Genomic DNA, 20,444 nt, shown 5'->3' with positions numbered 1-20,444 from the left:
AAAAAAAATTTTTAAAAAATCAGTCATCACTTCTGAAAAGTTGATCCTGTATGTATTTAATATTCATGTGTAACTGGAATAACTTAAAACCCATAAAAGCAAGAAAATTCCGAGTTAAGGACAGAGGTTCAACCTTAACTCACCCGACTATGCTTAAGAATTGCTGCAAACTCGTAGAATCATCCCCTGTAGTGAGACCCTTGCAGTACCTAGGCATAATGAATTGAGAGAATTAGCTACAAAGATTTATTGCCGTACACACAGATATTTTGACAAACTACGTAAGTTGTCATACAAGTTGCTGTTCTCCTCAACCAAATTCTCTTCTGCTAATTATCTGACTACACAGGGACTCTCTACACTAAATTGGACGGGAGTGCACTGATTAAATGGTAAAACCACAATGAGGTACTCAAGTTGTAGTGTTATCTAGCTAAAACAGTAAGAAAGGGGAAGTTGAACTAAAAGCCCGAACACAGAAACCCTGGCTGCCAGCGATCAGAGATGAGGTAGTGTTCTGGAGCTTTTCAGCAATACTTTGGCGAAGAGTTATTAATTTGAATATTTTCCCCCTTGATAATTCGCTAAAAATACACAGAGGATACAGGTCACCAGACATGCACACACAAAAATAAAAGCCCATCTTAAGAGAGTGGGATCTTTCAAAGCTAACTACTTGAATAGCAATATGGAAAACAGCACTGGTCTTTTAAAGAAGCTCTTTACATGTCTTAAAATGTTTGGTTTCTTTTGAATGTTGCCTAGGCAATTGAATCAACATAACAGGCATAATCCTGATGTTTCCACGTTTCAGGGAAATGGCAGGTAACATTTCATTTGTCATACACCATTTGTTTTCTGCAATAGTATGTTAATATTGTCTTTAAATATCCACTATTCACTAACCTTTTTAGAGATTCTGCTCCATGCCAAAGCAAACAAGGTAAGTAGTGGCTAAATTACATGCTATTAGTTAAAACATTAGCTTTTAATAGGCTTGTGATTGCAAATAGAACATAAGTCTGAAGAAATAAAAACTTTACATAGAAAGCAAGTAGATGCAGATACGCCCCTCCAAGCTAAAAGTAAAGGCTAAGATTTAACTCCTTCATTAAAAAAATAAAATCATCATAGTGCTTTCAGTAACAAGTGAGAAACTTTCATTATGAAAAACTCTAGTACCTTTAAAATAAAAATCTTTTCACAACCTACATATTGAAATATTTAGGAAGATAGTACACTGTTTAGATATTAACCTTTAAACATGAAGCTGCAGGCTTCAAATTGATGATGACTTCCAAAGTGCTGGTGGCTTCTTCTTTAAAAAATGTCAATGCAGACCACCGAAAAAGCATTGGGTTAGATGATGTCACTTTTCTGTGGGGGCATTTTTTTGCAAGTTTCCATGACTTCAGAGAGATGAAAAGGTCTATGTATAAACTCACTGAATATACAGAAGCTGCTAAAGTTTTCCTGAGATTTACTCTAAACTTTTGATTTTCATTTTTTTTGTTTATTTATTCCTAACCATTTCCCAACACCATGTCCTGAAAAATTACAGTCATAGTTTGCTGCCTTGGTGCCGATAATGAATCTTTTTTTCTTGACCTTTTTTTTTTATTGGAGAAGTTTGCACAAGTTATTCTTGCAGAAGGATAAATCTTGATGAATTTCTCATGTTGTAAGCATGTTTAAAAATGTAAAGCCTTTTGTAGAAGTCAAAAAGACTGAAGACAATGACTTGCTGTTTCAAATCAAAACTGAGCTTCCATTTACTCTCATAAATTAGACAATGTGCTCAGTTTGCCACTAAGTATTCTTGAACAAAGAATAGTGAAGACACTATCGCTATCCTTTGACTGCCACATCACGAGGGACTATTCAGTAGACCTACCTAGCAGAAACTATCCCCCCCAGTAGTTTGTTTTCCAGTATCTCAGACTGGATCTTTGCACAATCTTATCAAGCCATGTTACCCGATTTGACATGGTGTCTCTTTGAAAAGCAAACTTGTAAACAAGACTTGTAAATTTAAGTTAAAAAACCATCACAAGATGCAATGCTCAAAAGCAACCACTCATACTGGAGAAGTCTCAAATCTTAGAGACAGGTTGAGTTAAACTGCAGTTCCTAGTAGAAGTGACAATACACTAGGATCCAACATGCATCTAAAGAAGTTCTTTTTAAAAATAAATCTAAAATTGAATTTCTGAAGAATTAGGTCACCTCCCATTCTATTTCAGGTGCTACTTTAGAACCTGGAAAGAGCTGTTGACCTAACCGTCCAATCGCACTAGAGACCTTCAGACACTGATGTATGCACATATTCTGTCAATTATTTATTGAAAGACATCCTGTAATATACTTGCTGTAACAAACCATACATATGAATGCCCTTAACTTAGTCCTACTTTCTAAGTACCACTATAAATCTTACCAGTGACTTCACATTACATTATTTTTGCTTAGTGGCCTCTGAACTCAAAATTCACAGTGGTATTTACTTTTACAACCAGTACTTAGGCTGACTTCAGTATTAAATAAACCTAACTTCTCTTATGCAGAGTAAGGGGGGGGGGGGGGGGAGTAATAATTGGTCAAAGTAATTATGTAGAAGAGAAATATTACAGGAAGCTCTAAATTATAAAATCCCAAACTCTTCTTCATAAACATACTACAAGATATGACTTTGTAAATGTGTCATACTAAGAAAGGTTTTAGGATAAATGACTTCAGCAGACACAAATGGTGTTTACAAATATCAGCTAATCCCACTTAACAGCTGATAGGAGTCAGCTGGGGTGAGGGAAAAGGACAGACAAGATGTCATCTGTCTGCAAAATGAGGAAAAAGTCTTCCAGGACATGGAAGGAGCAGCTCAGACTTCAGATTTCACAAAAAAATACAGGATGTATGTGGAAGATCTAAGTAAACCACCTTTTTCTTATGAAAAAGATTCCTGGCATTTTTAGCAAGTCCTTCCTTTAGGTAACATAAGGATAAAGGTAAAATATCAAACTGACAGCTCTCTGTGAGAAAACATTTAACCAATACTGCCATCAAGTGTTCTCTATATGTACAAGCTATAGATTTCTCTGTTAACTGCACCTTGGTTACACAGGTGAGTATGTGCACCAAAGGCTGTATCAACTGTTTCTCCATAGCAACATATTTCAGCTGAAGCTATCATTGTCACTGCACACGTAATCCACTTGTAGTTCAAATGCTTTTGATGAGGTTAGACAGCTTCAGGCAAAAATCCAGAAGTCTGGAGATGTCAGGAAGCAGTGATGCCCTAATTTGCTCATTTGGTGGTTACCTCCTCTGTGGAACAAATTAAGCAGCTCAAGTTTGATGCCCACAAAAAGGCTTGTCACACTGTAAGTATCAGTCTGTGCCAGCTGGGCAACTGTGGGTAATCCAAATTTTAGCTGAGAGATTAAAATGAGCAAATACAGGACCAAATCACACATTGAAAGAAGATCAATCACTGCAAAAGCACTCAGATATAATGAGTTAACTACCCCTGCAAGTCATTCTTCTCCCTGGCTCTGAAGCATATTTGCTCTAAGTCTTCTGACCTCAGGCCACATGCCGATCTGGCACACAGATCCAAGTGAGGAAGACTGTCCACCCACTTTCTTACCACCAGGTAGTTAAACCTAGTGTGTAAAAAACCCTTCTCCTTTTGCTACACAAGAAATAACCATACTCTAAGAACAGCAGGGTACAAAAGTGTTAATGCATTAGCAGTACACAACGTGTGATCCAACAGCAAGACTGACAAAGCTTTAGGAAGATTCTTCAAACAACTGGGCCAATGAATATTGACTGATGTAGAAACGTTCACTTGGATGGGCAGGACAGGACATGCCTCTCCTGAAATTTTTTTCAAGAAGAATTAGTTGGAGACCACAAATAGGTATCACTTTCTGATTACAGAGGTGTCTTGAATTTGTCATTACAAGCATCTTCTATGGCTTATTTAACAAGCATAAAGAATTCTGGAATTACACTACTTTTTTTCTAAACTGTTCTAGAGCTAAACAGAACAGTCAGCTCTCTAACTGTTTTGGAATCTTCCTTTCTTGCCAAGAAGCAGGATCATTGGGATAGCGTTGCTCAAGGCACTTGGGGCAACATGACACAAAAAAAAACAGATGTGAGAGACAACTTAAAAACAGCTGAGACACACCACAGCAGCAAGGACAGTTTGACATGCAGAGTCATAACCTAAACCATTGTTAATTATATTGTCTTAGTCCAACAGACTTAATAAAGGAAAATCTGAGGTGAAAAAGCTATTCTGTCAAGGAAGACTGAAGATGGGGCGAAAGCCAATTTTTCAGTTTAAACACACGGTCACACTGCTAACATGAATTTGGCCCCTATGCTTGCATAACAGGGTAGGTTTCTTTTATGCCTGTTGGAAAAAATAAAACATTTCAGCCAAGGACCTGCACCACAGACTACTATAACTAAAATTTAAATGCCAGTTTTCAGTTACTAGGAGAAAATACTGCTAAGTTCTTGTGAAGAATATGTGAGAATACTGCTAGATCTGTGACCTTCCTCAAATAAGCACATCTCAGCAAACAGAACTGCTGTAAATTGATTTACAGCAGCCAAACTTCCTTTGTTTGTCCTGCAAACACAGTGTGGGAGGGGATAGGGAGGGACAAGGGGATATAACTTCATGTTGTTGATTTTTATGGAACTGTTACTTTAGGTTTCTAAGACAAGTGACGTTGCAGATTATTTTTAGAGCCCATCAGCATCATTTCTAACTTAATTCAACAGGAAGGCACTAGCTGTCATGCCACAATGATTCTCTAACCATCAGGGAAGCAAAAAAAGCATGTCTGATGGGAAAAAAAGTATTATTTCTAAAGTTACAGGCCATATAGGCACCGTCTTGTAAATGAGCCAAGAATTCTGCTTACAGGACGATTTAGGAAGTTCTTGCACAAAGCAAAGAACAAATACTTGAAAATAACCACAGAAAGAAAACTAGTTATACGAGTATGAAGGCTGATTACATAAATATTGTTAAATGTAACATATACTCACCTGCAATTGTATGTGCATAGAGTCTGCTGCCAAAAGTAAAAACATGTAATTCGTACAGCTTGGCAATTTTTTCCAGGAATTCCTTACAATGAGGACGTAAACGAGTATGCAACATAGGCTCACCTCGACCTAACTGGAAATGAAATATTCCCTAGAAGAAAAAGCATGTTTCATATTATCAAAATACTAAACAAAAATGCCAGCATTCCAGAAGTGCCCTCTTCCATCGCTTCCACTACTTTTATTTGGTCTGACTAGGCTAAAGCAAGTTTCGGCCACAGAGATTATGTGGATGAATAAAATCCAAAGCACATTTTTGCTCTTTGTCAGACAGTCCAACACTAAGTTCTTCCAATGCAGGAAGCTGCACTGTTGAAGTTTATGACCAAGGTAACTTTCATTCAAACCTTTACTTACAGCAAACCAATCTGAATAAAGCAGATAGATTGAGAAACTTCTCAGAAAGTTCAGGATCTCACTCCTATCAGTACTACTTAGTGAACTTCACTCAGATATTAGTTTCCAAACATACTAAACTCAGAGAAAAGACTTTGCTGGATGGAAATCAATACTATTATGTCTATGGAAACATACCATCAGATAGCAAACCAGGAAGGAAATTTGCACATAAAGACTCCAGTTAAATAAATAAAGAAATAATTCTCAGTCTTTTAAAATGTTTCTCTTCAGACCATCATTTATACAGATGAAGACATAGCCTTTCAAATACACAAGGTTTTTTTAATCTTTAGGCTGAATGTTCAGTCTTCCTCTTTTTCTCAATTGCAATTTACATTTACAGCTTGTTCTTTGCTAGCAGGTGTGAACACATGCTGAACCTACTGAACACATTAGAGTGGCAGAAGAAAAGAAAGAGGAACTAAACAACTGTAGTTTAGATGAAACTCGTTTAAATTTGCATACTCCTGTACAAGACACTACAGATACATTCCAACATGCTTCTTGTGTTAAAGTTTCCAGACAGGAAATGTTACAAGCTAATAGTCCATACCAATTCAATAACAAGTGTTGCATGAAGAAATTAAACAGCAACACTGAAGCTGTGTCACTGTCATTCTCCCTCTGCCCCAAAACAAAACAAAACTGAAGGAAAAAAAGATCACTAGACATATTCATGGAATGACAGATGTAGTAAAACACGGGATTACTCAAAAAGGGAGTTCAAACAGTAATTCACTGTAACTGCCTCAGACTTGGAGGGAAAGAAGTCTCATTACTGAGTACTCTGCTTGTGAACTGTAGAGGAAGGAAAGCAAAGCAGAGATTAAAAATAGCTACCTGAAACTTGTTGCTTAAAGTGACTGGAATGGAAAAGTGCAGGAAAGCATAAATAGAAGAAAAACATCAATTTAAACATAGAGAAAGAAGGACCATATCTCAGAAGACTTGTTTCTCATTTTCTGTTATTCTTCAACTACTGTTTTACCTAACCACAGAATGTTTTCTTAAAGAACCATCGTGTAACTATGGTTAGAAATATTCCTGTTGTTACTTTGGCTTGAAAGCCAACACCTAATACTTACCTTATTAGACATTTGTTGGCAGTGCTGTTCTGTAGTATGGATCAATGTCTGGTCCAGATCTACCATGAGCACCAGTTTTCGATTTCGATGAAGCCGCTGTTGATCTTCTCTTCCTAGCTGCTCAGCTTGCTGTAACAAAATATTCACAATGAAGCTTATCTTAGAAGAAATAAAGTTAGGTTTATTGCCTTTTGTCTATTGTAAACTTGAGAAGTTCTGCTACAAACTGCATAAGAAATGATGCTTCAGTATAACTGTAGTGATGGCATCTTTGTCAGCAATTCTTCTACAGAAAAAAATACTCCCAGTCTACTCCCAGATCTTTGTGATACTAACTCCTAAAAATCGATAAACTCAACACAACAACATCCACATTTAATAAATAAAACTCCACCACATTAAGGCTAAGAGTCTTGAGAGGAAATAGCAGTAGCTTTGGGTACACAAAGGCTAAGTTCATCAGTAGGTATGAAAACTCTCGCTGCTGTGTTCAGCAATCTTGATTCAATTACGTACAATATGGCTGACAACACTAGGCTGAGTATAAATCTGAAGCTGCTAACGACAGAAATGATTCTCACTGTCAGTTTAAGATTAAAGAATATATGCCTTCAGACGTAAATAGATTGTGTGGTTCTATGTGGCCACTGATATCAAAGACCTTATACTCAGGAAATCTGAGTTGAAGTTTACTCCTCATGCATATTTACAAACTTCTGAAGTACCACATTAAGCTCTGCATTCAATTTAAACCCCTTCTCATAGCAAGCTGCAGTGTTACCCACAAGACAGCTAAACTTAAAAGCAAAGTTAAGTGGAACATTATGAAGAAGCAGGAGTTGAGTGCAAAGCACCCTCTGAAACACTCCTCTATGGTGGGGACACTTCTAGCCACTTATATCTTCACTTTTCTCCTCATGGTATTCTTTAAAGAATTACAAAAAAAGAGCAAGCCGTAACATAAAAAGGTAAGAAAAGATCAAGTTGGTAAGGAAAATAAATAGAATGTTTACCTTCAAAATAAACATGCTTTTTCCTCTAAAAGAAACCGCTATATGAATAGGCATATTTTGATAACTTAGCTGAATGTAACATTTGAAAAGTAATGAAATAAATTTAATGTACAGCTAAGTTGCAAACATACTACCTTTACTATATTTAGTGAGACCAACTTCAAGGTGAAAGGTGAAGCTAGTTTTCAAAGACATTGCAAGCTTTGAACACATTTCAGTTAGTGGAAACTGAACTTTCCACAAACTGCTCATTCTTAGAGACAAAAACCACTGAAGTAGGAAGTTTTCAGGCTGCTGTGACAGAAGCGCCATCTTTTCAGCGGACAACTCTAAACACTATGAAAACTGGTAACAATCAATCTGCATTACAATAAACATACAAAATCCCTGGGCTACTGATATTCAACACCAAATTTCTCTTTGAAAAGGGAAGCCAAACTTTCTGTATGAAATATACACAACATTGAAGAAGCTGCTATAACCAAGCTTCTCAATTGTGGAGCTACAGTGAAAGTTATGAATAAAGAAAGCATGATAGTACTTACCTCAGAGCTGACTTTCAGTTCTGGGACACTGTGAACCATAGACACAGTTGCTGTGGATAATGGCATATTCTGCTTTCCATTCTTGCTTCGTATCCTATCACACAGGGAACAGAAGCATCAAGAGAGTAACAGTTTAGTGAAAAGCTGAACGCCAGTATGTAGCATCGAACTAGTCACCACCAAAAAAAACAGGATTAAAAAGAGCTATTTTGACTAATATACTCTGTCAAATTATTGTTAATGCAAGTTACTGAATAAAATGGATAAACAGATCAAAGCAGCTCACCATAAAAACCTTGCAAGAAGCCACTGTAATTATGCTTCCATATTCATGAAATATTACTATTTCATGAAAAAACGATAGTAAGATGAAACTGGCATCCATGTACTGATTTGCCTTAGAAAAGTTATAAACACAGCATAACTACCAAACCATTAAAATTTAAAAACTATTCCTTTCCTTTTTTTGCAACCACAGCATCCAATTATCTACTTTTCTCCAAGACAGACTATGAAATAAATTGAAGCAAAGGTTAGGTAAAGTTACTTTTCAGGTACAGCACAGTAACTTATGTGTCACTGCTGCTTCAAGAAAAGCATCCAAAAAATCCCCATACACGCTTTTCCCTTTGGCACAAACAGAATGAGGGACTACGTGTGCGTGCCTGTATTTATTTTATTTATGTGTACATTATACAGTCTTACTTGTATATATATCTATATGATACAGATGCATGTATATACAGATATATATTCTGTATGTATTAATATTTATCACCCTTGTATATAAGAGTGCATGCATCTGTATACACACAAGTATGACATTCCCTAAAAACTGACAAACTAACCCCACATTAGCGTCAGTATCACTAGCTTCCAGCTTACACACATCACTTTGTTGGGAACTGATTCCTAATTTTAAAGACATTAGTTATGGTTCACCAACATTAAAAAAATACTGCCATACAAATCTTTTCCTATGTGACACATCCACATCTTTTCACTCTCCCAAGTACCTGTCCTACCAAGGACAAAATTTGGTATCAGACCTACAGCCAGGGTTAAACTTCACCCAGTTTTCACTTCACAACAAGCAAGCTCCCAAGGAAAAAAGTGGTACTGAGCTGTGTTGAGGCAGACAATCAGAGACAGATATGCTTTTACTGTACCACAGTGTTTGGAAACGCTGACACCCAGAAACGAAAGACAGATTTCACTTGGTCCAAAGTTTACATGCACATTTTAGCATCCTACATCCTTTGCTTCAGAGTTCAGAACACCTCTTACATGTAACGCTGAACAGTATTTAAATAAGCCTTTAAAAAAGATGAGCTGTTTTAAGCCAACTTGTTGAATCAGCATAAGAATTGTTGAACAGGAAGGATGCACCATGGACTTAACACCCAATAAGCTGAGGGTAAACTGGCTGTACTCACTTTTCTTTGAGCAAGAAAAGTACTGATGCTTTTGAATTGCCTTCTGATACAGGCTCCGCAGACCTAACACATTCTTCCAGATGTATAAGCCATTTTATACAAAAGGAAGTCATCTGAAGTAGAGGAGTATTAACTGAGAGAACTGAATTCACTGCATACCCTGAATTTATCTAGATTTTTAATGAAATAGCAGCAGTAAAGCAAGATTTAGATGTGACTGTATTCAACCCTCAAATCAAGTATTCAAGGCAGGCAAAACCCTATTCGCTATTATCCTAACTTTTTGCTGGGTTTGCTGTTTTGCCAAAAACCACTTGTTTACAAAATATTAAGTCAACTTTTCATTAGAAGTTATATCCAACCATTAACTGGGCTACATATTGCAAAACATTTTAAATATTCAATGCGCTGGCTTATGGGATAATGTTCACAAAACAATTCTTAATAGTAGGTATGAATTAAAGTGAAACCAAAGTATTTCCTTTCAAATGAAGTGAGCATGCAATATTTCTTTCTAAAATCCAGGCTACTATATAGTCCATTTTGGACAATAGCTGTTGAATTAGTAATATGATATACATAAGAAACATTCTCTTTACCAACTATATTAGCAATGAGACAGAGCAAAAGAGAAAAACAATCATCTTTTCATTTTGCTTTATTTTTGGCCTAAGGCTTAAATGTCTTTAGTTCCATGGCAGACTATTTCACAAAAAAATTGAGAACAGTTCTGAAGTCTTAAATTTAAAGCACTGGAGACAAGCTAGCTCCTGTTCAGACACAGTACAAATGAAGCAAGGTCACACGAATGAGATTGATATTACCTCACAGTTACTTACACCTATACAGATAAGACTCTCAGGTTATTAAGTCACTGTTGATGCACCTTAGAACTTTTTACCCTCAGTTACTAGTACATATAAAGCAAAGCAGGATACATTGTGATGAGAATTCGTCTGTATGTATGCTCTTTACATTTTCTACCTAAGGTAGTAAGTTACCCTACATTTATCTCCACAGAAAGAAAGCATGCACAGTTATTAAGTCATAAATTTGTAACATGAGCTGTAACTCAAGTACCCACATGGCATCTTATTCACCCATATCCCTTGTTATGAATCCTTGTAATGGCTAGAAGGAAATAGAATTCTAAATAATGTATCTGTGACTATTGTGACATATAAAGAGAAAGAGGGGGCATATTTGAAAATTTCAGGGTGACAAAACAATTGCCTTGTGTAAACAGCAAATGTAAATTAAGACACTTTGCAACAGTGGCACAGATCTTGCCTATTTCCTCTTCACATGTTGGTTTTACCCACAAGGAACACAGATTCCTGCCTACAATTTTTCAGTTAAAAAACATAGGTTGTTGAATGATTACACTACTAATAATGTGATCAAGAATTAATATATTCAGACCACTCAACTTTAAGCAACAATTCTGTGAGTCATTCTCTACAGATATTTTTTTTTTTGAAGCAGCAGCAAACGTGAAAGAGTGCTTTGTGCTGAAATTTACCTTTTAGAGGAAACTCCCTCTCAACTTTCCTTAAAGGAGCACTCTGAGTAGACCTACTTATGTTAGGCAGTACAAATAATATTCTCCCTCCCTACTAATATCTACAACTTCGGTTACCCTTATATATACAATTCACAAATACCAAGACTCAGAATGGAGAAGCACAGATGACCTTACAGCAGCATTTCAGTACCAAAAGGGGGCTTGTAAGAAAGCTGGAGAGAGACCTTGTAAAAAGGCATGTAGTGAAAGAACACAGGGCAATGGCTTTAAACTGAAAAAGGGTAGATGTAGATTAGATACAAGGAAGAAATTCTTCACTGTGAGGGCGGTGAAGCACCGGCTGCCCAGAGCAGCTGTGGGTGCCCCATCCCTGGCAGGGCTCAGGACCAGGCTGGGTGGAGCTTTGAGCCACCTGGGCTGGTGGAAGGTGTCCCCATGGCAGGGGGTTGGGATTAGATGATCTTTAAGGTCCCTTCCAAGCCAAACCACTCTACGAAGTGGGAGAAGGCAGAGCTTGGATCCTTAATCACAAACAAAGAGAAGCTGGACAAAAATGCTGAGCATACTTACTGAGTCAGGTCCTGGCCACACTCTGCACACAAGCCTTTCATAACCACAGGGTGGCTGCATCCTTCCAGCCTCACCAGGACACCCCTGAAAAAGATGTAGGCATTCAGTTTACTGCAGGATGATTTCAGACACAGATTAATGACCGCAGATAGGAAGAGTTCAAAGAATCCTTTCTGGTTATGATTTCAGTGTCAGCCCCCTAAGATATATGTTTTTAACCCAAAATGGGGAAAAAGACTCCAAGTTTTTAAATTATTCAATTTCACGTCTTTAGAGGTCACCAAAGCATGTATTCATGTCAGTTTCTAACCTTAGTTTAGCAAAGGCCTTTAGCATATTAACAAAGCAAGTGGTGTTTGTCCAGAAACAGTTTATATTCAATTAGATATGATTCTCCATTAATATGATACTGAGCTACATAGTAATGACATTCAAATATGGAAACTTTAGAATAAGAGAATCATTTTGATTAGAAAAGACTTTTAAGATCATCAAACTCACCTGCAAACCTAACACTGCCCAGGCCACCACCAAACCCTGTCCCCAAGCGCCACATCTACGCGTCGCTGAAACGCCCCCAGTGCCGGTGTCCCCTCCCCAGGGCAGCCTGTGCCGGTGCCTGACCACCCTTCCAGGGCAGAAATGTCCCCTCACCCCCACCCTAACCCTGCCCTGGCGCAGCTCGAGGCCGTTCCCTCTGCTCCTGTCGCTCCTTCCCTGGGAGCAGAGACCGACCCCCTGCCCACAGCCCCCTGTCAGGCAGCTGTAGGGAGCCATCAGGGCCCCCCCGAGCCCCCTCCTCTCCAGGCTGCCTCCCCCCTCAGCCTGTGCCCCAGCCCCTTCCCCAGCCCCTGCCCGGCTCTGGACACGCTCCAGCCCCTCAGCGTCCCTCTGGCAGCGAGGGGCCCAGGGCTGAGCCCAGGGCTCCAGGGGCGGCCCCGACAGGGCCCGGCGCGGGGGGATGAATTCTATGATGGTTCCGTTATTATTTATTATTATTTTTTTGTGTCATGATAGAAACATACATTGCTTCAGTCTTCCCACAAAAATATATTAAATTTTGACCTTAAGCCTTGGATTGCCACAATTTGCAATAAAGACATGTAAAAGGCTAAAACACACCAGAAACTGGAGCTTGAAATGCAGAGAAGTGTGACCTTTAATATTTCAAACTGCTTAGAAGACAAAATATGTTTTTCAGTTGAATGATCCAAGTGAAGTACTCCTTTAATTAAAATTCAGTTCTCGAAATTCAGGGTCTTGAAAAATCTCATAATTTATTTTCTCTCAATTACTTCAACATTCACCATAAAAAAAAAGGGGGGGGGGGAGAATTCTCTTAATACAGTTGAAGGAGTTGATCTTTCAGACTAAGCTTTTTTTTTTTTTTAAACTCTAATAAATAGATATAGTTTAGTTACCACAAAATTTCCCCAACTCTGTGACTATGACCTGCAGCATCTCTCTAGTATCGCAGAAAAATAAAAAAAGGCAAGCAGCTAAAAAAACAAAATCCAAGCTCTTTCATGAGTTGGTTGTAGTGTTTTCTCTTTAGGTTCAAGCCTGCATTGCAGTAAGCAGACAGCACCAGGAAGAAAACTGCTTTGCATGCTTACATCTCTCATTCATACTGTTGACTACTAAGCATTTGGGAATTCCAAAAGGAAATCCACTTTCCAAATTACATCTGCAACTGCTCACTTCCAGTGTGTCAGCCATTTCTCAATGATCAGAAAACTGATGATTGCTAACAAAACTGCAGTTGATGCCTGTGCTGAGGGTAAGACAAGCTATTTTTGTGGCCCGTCGCTACTGGCAATCCACTGTTTGATTATTTAGCTGTCTTCTCATCCCCCTGTGTTTGCGTTACTTCATTTGAGCTTCCCTTTGACAGTATGTCTGTCTTGCTGTCTTTTACCTTGGTTCACAGCTAAACTCCTTCTTTTCATGCTACTAACTCACACTAACGACCATGTCAGGACTGCTCATATTCAACCCGTGTTCAGTGTAGGAACCTGAAACTACACAAAACACCTAAGAGGCCACCCCCAACCCTGCCATGAAACAAGCTACAGCAGCGTGCATAAGAGTTTACAATGACTGAGTTTTTACCCCAGCTTAATTGGTTTTCAGCAGTTCAGGAGCAAACTTGCATCTTTTGATGCCAGCTTAGAAGCCAAAATATCTTCAGGCATTCTCTGCTTTGCATCCAAGGTAACGTCACATTCCAGGAATGAGATCGGAGGAGCTGGTATACTCCTGGGCTGAGGTATGATTCAAATTCAGGCATACAAGCATTTCCATTCACATACAGGTACGCATCAACTAATCCTTTTGATTTTAACAGAGCAGAAATTCTTTCAAGAAAATTACGAGTACTAAATTATTTATCAATACTGTTCCTAAACAGCACCACTATGCCTTATCACATACCAAACAGCACCACTAAGTATCAGTTCTGCCCCTGTACACTTAAATATGACCACAACACTTAATTTTACGATGCTTGCTGGAGATAAGTACATGATACCATAACAATTCCCTGTTATGACATTTAACACAAAGAGCAGAGGAAGAACTCCAGCGCACTGGCAAACTTCTGAACACCATATTACCAAGCTGGTCAAGTTTCAAGTACAGCTGTCAGGATTTTAAGCAGACTTCTCCCAGAGGAAAAACCCCAAAACCCCCACATACTACTTAATGCTGCAGAAAGAAGGCCTGAACTCATACTAAGGTTTAAGCAAACTTAGGTATTTTATTCACTTAAAATTTTTGCACATATGCTTTAATTACTAAAAAGGACTATACTATGGAAGAACAAACATGGAACTCAAGCTAGATTACCTTTTTGAGTTTCAGAACTGGAAACACTCCTTTTACTGCTGGAAGTGAGGGACTTTCAAGATATAATGGCCAAGATCCAAGACAATTATCAGATAAGAGCAAGCTGAATCAAAGTGTGCATGTCTATTTTTAAATGGCTACACATACCAAATAGGGGTTCTGGTTTCTGCTTGTTCTCTTCTCTGGGTCATGAGTAAAACCCACTTGAACAGAGCCACTCCCTACTCCATTTCTGGAGAGAAGAAACAGATTTCCCCCCACCCAAATCTTAAGAATTACAATATATTCTACTGCTGGCAGCATTAACAGCATCCTCCTCTTTCTCCCAAAACTTCTCCAGGACCCACTTGGTGATAAGCAGAGCTCATCAGCTACTTAAAACAATAACATTCCAAGGAAAACTGCCACAAAACATGCAAAATGTTTTTTTCAGTTTTACAGTCACAACTATGCAAGTGAGTCAGGAACTAAGGATGAGCTGCTGGGCTGTGAAAGGCACACATTTTTTGGGAGGAGGCTGTGAAGGGTGTAGATCATTCCAATATGCACCCTGAGAGCCAAAGGGCTGCAACAGGACAGCGAACTGCTCACACAGTTTCTTTTAAGTATCAAAATACAATGGGATTTAAGTGAAATTTGAACAAGTAAATAAAGAAACCCACTCCAGGATCTTACTCACATTCTTTCCAGATGTGCTTGTAATAAGAAACAGAGATACTAGGTGTGCCATTATAGCAAAATTTTGTTTTTGTTGCAATAGTCATGGATAGGGACATTAACTAACAGCCTCAGGATGCTGATGACCATAAGCCTATCACTGTTCTCCCAGTGCTTCCATACTTACATATGTTGACTGTTTCTAAACCAAAGTCTTTTAGCAATATCTGCTTTCAATCAGCAGCATGGGAAAGGAAAAAAAAAAAAGGAAAGCTTTCATGAAACCCAACACAAGCATTTTGCTTTAATTAACAGAGGAAGTCAACGCCTTTGACAATTCTAATGCCTGGTCATTAGTGCTGACTCCAAATGTAAGAATTCTGTATAAAGCACAACCGTGGCTGTGGTTCCCAGTAGGTTTACTACAGCAGGAAAGCCAGCATGTAAAGTTCTTATAGCTACGCTACAGTTTGCACCTCCTCAGTTGTAGCAACCTGTTAACTGGTTCACTTCAGTGAACCCATCACAAACAAAAGAGCAATCCCCTAAAGTCTTTATTATTTTTTAAATCTGGGGTTTTTTCAGCATGATCTAACACTTTCAGCAGCAAAGAATGATGGCAGCAAGTGCAAGAGTTATAGAAGGACAGTAGCAAGAACTTCTTGAGCTGACTTATGGAGGAGAACACCTACCTGCAGCTGGGGGATCAGCCAGCTGCAGCACACGAATACAATGGCCATCAGATCACTTCACTGAAGAAAACTACAGAGCTGTACCTTAAAGGTACCCAGTTATCTCTGTTATTCAGAACTAGTCCAACTAGCACGCTAGCTGTGGCCTTCTGATATAGCTTGGCTCCACTTCCAGAAGCAACTGCTCCAGTAGCTTGCTGCCAAAGAAGGGCAATGGCTTACCTTCTTTTTCGCCCACGCTGTTTCCTCTGAAAGCCCACCCTTTCCTTTGGCACTTCCAGAAAGGACTATTTCAGTCTCCCAAGGTAGAAGGACTAACCAGGCTTTTTGCTTGATTTAAAGTCTCAGAGCAGCTATCTGATAAAGGAGTCCAGCAAGGATGACTGATGCGAAAAGATCAGTGGTGCAAACGTTTTTACAAACAGTGCCAAGACTGGGGAAGGGCAGAGGCACTTTCAACAACTCCCATTTTCTCCCCACACTAACGAGGCCACTTTGCCAGCATTTATTTCACTGATCTGTTCAAGACTAGCTTGAACATCTCTGTGCCATGGAGATGCAAGTTTTATTTATTAACAAAGTCTTTCAAGAAACCATGCACTGGCATAGAAAATATAGCAGTTTTTCAAAGGTGAGAATGGGAAAACAGACAAAATTTGTAAGACAAAGCTACTGCCCTGCACTTGCTTGTATCTCACAATTATCTCTCAAAAGCCAAGAGACTGCTGGGTGTCCTCAGATTAGTTTGGGATAAACAAAGATGTCAAATACCACAAAGTCACATACCCCAAGCTGTCACCCTTAAAAGCCACTGTTCTCAATCTGATGCCATATGCCCTTGCAATTAGCATTAAAAGATGTAAACCCATATTAATGCAGCAAAATGCAATTCTGGTGTACAGGTGAACAAAAGCCCCCAGGCAGGTTTTGCAGCATGCTTGAGGGGGTGTTAATGGCAAATTGTCAAGGGGCAAAAATACCAACTAAACACATCTCAGATCAATGATTACTAATACCAATTATTACTGAATCAACCAACTGATCTAGAACAAATAAGAGTACACAATCTTTTAGCTGTCATAAGACTAGAACGGCAGACAGATGAAGTATGATTCAACTTAAAGCCTGCTTCTACAGTTTAAATTTACATAAATTTGTGAAACAGTGGTATTTTTGTTAGCTTATACCAGAACATTTTGTGGTATGTGGCTGCAGCATTTAGAACCACTACAAAGAACCTTCAAGCGCAATTTACATCGAACTACAGCCTCTGTTACATAGGATTCCAGTTCTGTAGCAAGGATTTTTCAAAGCCTTAATCGCCTTGAAGTCACCATGTAACAGTTTAGATATTTAACCCATTGTATTGATTTATTTAATTAACCCTCATCAATAAAGAAGCAGAGAGAGTCCTTGAACAATTGATTAAAAATACCAAGAATGACAAGTACATGTGGCCCTTGCTGCCATGGGCAACACACACGGCCTGCAGTCTCCTCCAGATGTTGCAAGACTTGTCTCATCAGTTCGCTACAGAATCCATTTGATTTACACTCCAGAACAAGCAAGCAGAGAAGGCTGTATTTCAAAAATGCATAAGCCCCAAAGGCCTCACCCAACCAAGGAGCCATTTTGATAAACCCCCCCAAAACAAACAAAAAACTCCCCAAACCCATGCCCTATCCTAGCATGATGCAAACATCAGGATAAAGACACCTTTCTAATTACAGTAACTATATAATAACAGCTGCTGCAAGTGAAAGCTTAGGTTCACACTTCAAGGCATCATCTCAGCTCTCCAAAGCTAATGGGGAAATCATGGGCCTCAAGATTTCTTATGTGGTTTTTTTTTTCTTTTTCTATTAAGCACAAACTATTCACCATTATGAGTTAAGATGTGTGTGAACTTTAAAACATCTTAGAACAGAAAAGCTGAAAAGTCATTTTCTTGTACTTTTCAGACAAGGCATCTGTTCAGGTTTAGATGTAGGTCATGAATGCCGTGAGAAACTCAGGCCCAGAGTTTCTGGATTTTATTTATAACCCAAAAGATGCCTTAAGCATGAAGTCTATTTCCATGATTTGCAAGCCTTAAGGAAGTATTTCCGTTTATCTCTGGAGAAGAGCTGGCATTACAAGGAAGGAGGTAACCCTCTCTAACCTTCCATGCACACATCTATGAGCAGAGCTTCTTACACGTTTCAAAAAGCCATGTCAGAAGTTAACAACGTACAATAACAAGGTTCAAATGCAGCAAATTAGTTTGCCCTGCCCCTTACATAAAGTCTAGTGAATCTTTCAAAGATGAATTAAAAACGTTCAAGATTAAAAAAACCCAACAAACTAACTAAAATCTTATTTGGGAGAACTCAAACCTATTTTTTTTTTAAAGGTAGGAATATAGTTCTCCATACTTTTACATAAAAAAAACCTCAAAACAATGAAGTTCATACAGAATGAATTCAAGAGTACAGAGTTAAGAGTTCATGTCTTTCTAACTTGTTTCTTCAGTATTAAGCAGTACTTTTAACAGTAAAGAGAAGAAAATAGGCTGTCACATCCCAATAATCCACTGAAGCAGCAAACTGTTCCGCAGTCCGTGCCCCCATAGTTATCATCGTCTAGTGACATTACTATTTTATGCATTTGCATTTCCACTGCCACCTCTCTCCGATTGCAAAGTTAGCAGTCACACAGCACTTCCCAAATACTTGCAGCACAACTCTGGTTGAGAGCTGAGGAACTGCATCCAACAGCACAGGGCCGCAGAGACTGGAAAATTACTTTTGTGTTTACACACAGGTTACATATTCTTAACTGAAGAGACAACTACCAGTTGAAGCAGTAACAGTAAAATCAAAGTAAACTCGCATCCTTTGACTCCCTGACTACACTTAACATAAGTACTTTACACCAAAGGTAGAAACGTTATTGGAAAAGCCCCATGGGACTTCAAACTGCTGACAGCATCTCTAAGAGGTATTTGCAATTTCTACACATAAACATCACAGCAATAGTCTTAATTAATGTCAGTTACAGCTGGAAACATAACACATATCATAGCCAGCTTCCTTCTACCACATAACACATCTTAGAAAAGTAAGAATTATGCAGGGTATAAAAGATGTTCTGAAATAGTTAAAACATAGTAGCTTTAAGAACACATCCAAATCTAAAACCAATGAACTGTGACTGTAGTTTTAATATGAATATCCAGGATTTTCACTGTTAGACTAAAGAAGGGATTTCATCTTTTATGATTTCCCCTCTCAGCATTTCATAAATCCACTGCCATCAGCACCTGCTTGTATAAGAATCACAGAGCAAAAGCAATAAATGATAAGTTTTTTTGGTTTGTTTTTGTTTTGTTTGTTTGTTTGTGGTTTTTTTTGTTGTTTGTTTGTTTGTTTTTTTAACAAAAGGGAAACTACTTCACTCACAGAAAAAGCTGGCAAGGGAAGAATGAGGCATGGTACAGCTCCTAAGAAAACCTACCTGCAGCTTTCAAAGGAAACATTTCTACAAAGTTTCCATTATCCCAGTATCCATTTTCTAAACCACTGAAGTGCAGCTTTTTAGCACACACACTTCAAGACAAGCTCACTGGTTCAGCAACATCCATCTGACAGCAGGATCAAAAATCAGAGTCATCCAAGTGGCATATATAGATATATATATACATCTATATTATGAACACTGCCTACTTCACTGGCATTTGTGACTGTACATTCTTTTAACTGACAGAAGAGTAATTAACCTAAAACTGCAGTTTTCTCAAGCCACACTTCAACTTTCACATCAGTTAAGGAACAGTATACACAGCTAAACTGCCTCAAGACCAGGTGACAGCAGTCCTGGACTAATCCCACCTCTGACTCCTTTCTGTTCTGTTGAGGTGTATACCTTCTCAGATCCCCCACCTCTCCAGGGAAAGGCAAATAATTTCCCCTTATCTCAGACCAACTTACCACTGCACTCCCACCCCCAGCCAAGATCACCTGTGATTACCTGAACAGATCTGGTTTGCCTTCTGCACCTGCAGGCACACTTCTAGAGCAGCAGCTACAGATGAACGCCAACATGGCCTGGGCACCAAAGCAGAGAAAGATGACCGAGGAAGAGACAGTCTGACACACACACAGCCTGCAGCAAAGCTATATATGTGGGTTTTGCTGCTTCATAACAAATCTGGGAGAGCCTTGTGATGTATGGGCATTACACTTTCTCCAAACATTTTATCACCTTCTTCGTTAGAACAAGACACTTAAGCAATCATGGTCCCTCTGTCTATTACTTCCAAACAACAAATAAAATGTGAAGCAGCTTACTGTAGGATGCAGAATCCTCAAATCTAACAGCTTCCTCCTCTCCTTTTCCTTTATTGATACTGTGACAAACTTACTGTGACACTACCCTCTGCATATGTTTTCCTCTGGGACTTGCTGTTAAGCCAAATGAACACAGTTATATAGGAAAATTTAATAACTCTTAACATCCTTAAAAGCAATTATGAACAACACTGCACAAGTTATGCAGCAGCATTTA

The 20,444-nt window shown here is 38.6% G+C and overlaps 1 protein-coding gene across 1 annotated transcript in view; it reads right to left on the bottom strand.

Moving 5' to 3' along the window:
• Positions 1 to 20,444, bottom strand: part of CTDP1 (CTD phosphatase subunit 1) — a 114,553-nt gene that overhangs the window by 87,041 nt on the left and 7,068 nt on the right. Inside the window, exons 2-5 of the mRNA XM_080380333.1 lie at positions 11,704 to 11,787; positions 8,173 to 8,266; positions 6,615 to 6,743; positions 5,071 to 5,221 (exon numbers count right to left, since the gene is read on the bottom strand). Coding sequence (XP_080236459.1) covers positions 5,071 to 5,221; positions 6,615 to 6,743; positions 8,173 to 8,266; positions 11,704 to 11,787 — 458 coding nt within the window. The remainder of the gene's footprint in view (positions 1 to 5,070; positions 5,222 to 6,614; positions 6,744 to 8,172; positions 8,267 to 11,703; positions 11,788 to 20,444) is intronic.

Source organism: Falco punctatus (assembly GCF_963210335.1).
Source record: "Falco punctatus genome assembly, chromosome: 3".
Classification (NCBI taxonomy): Eukaryota; Metazoa; Chordata; class Aves; order Falconiformes; family Falconidae; genus Falco; species Falco punctatus.
Note: the sequence above shows the minus strand (reverse complement) of the source record. Positions and strands in the feature narration are given on the sequence as shown.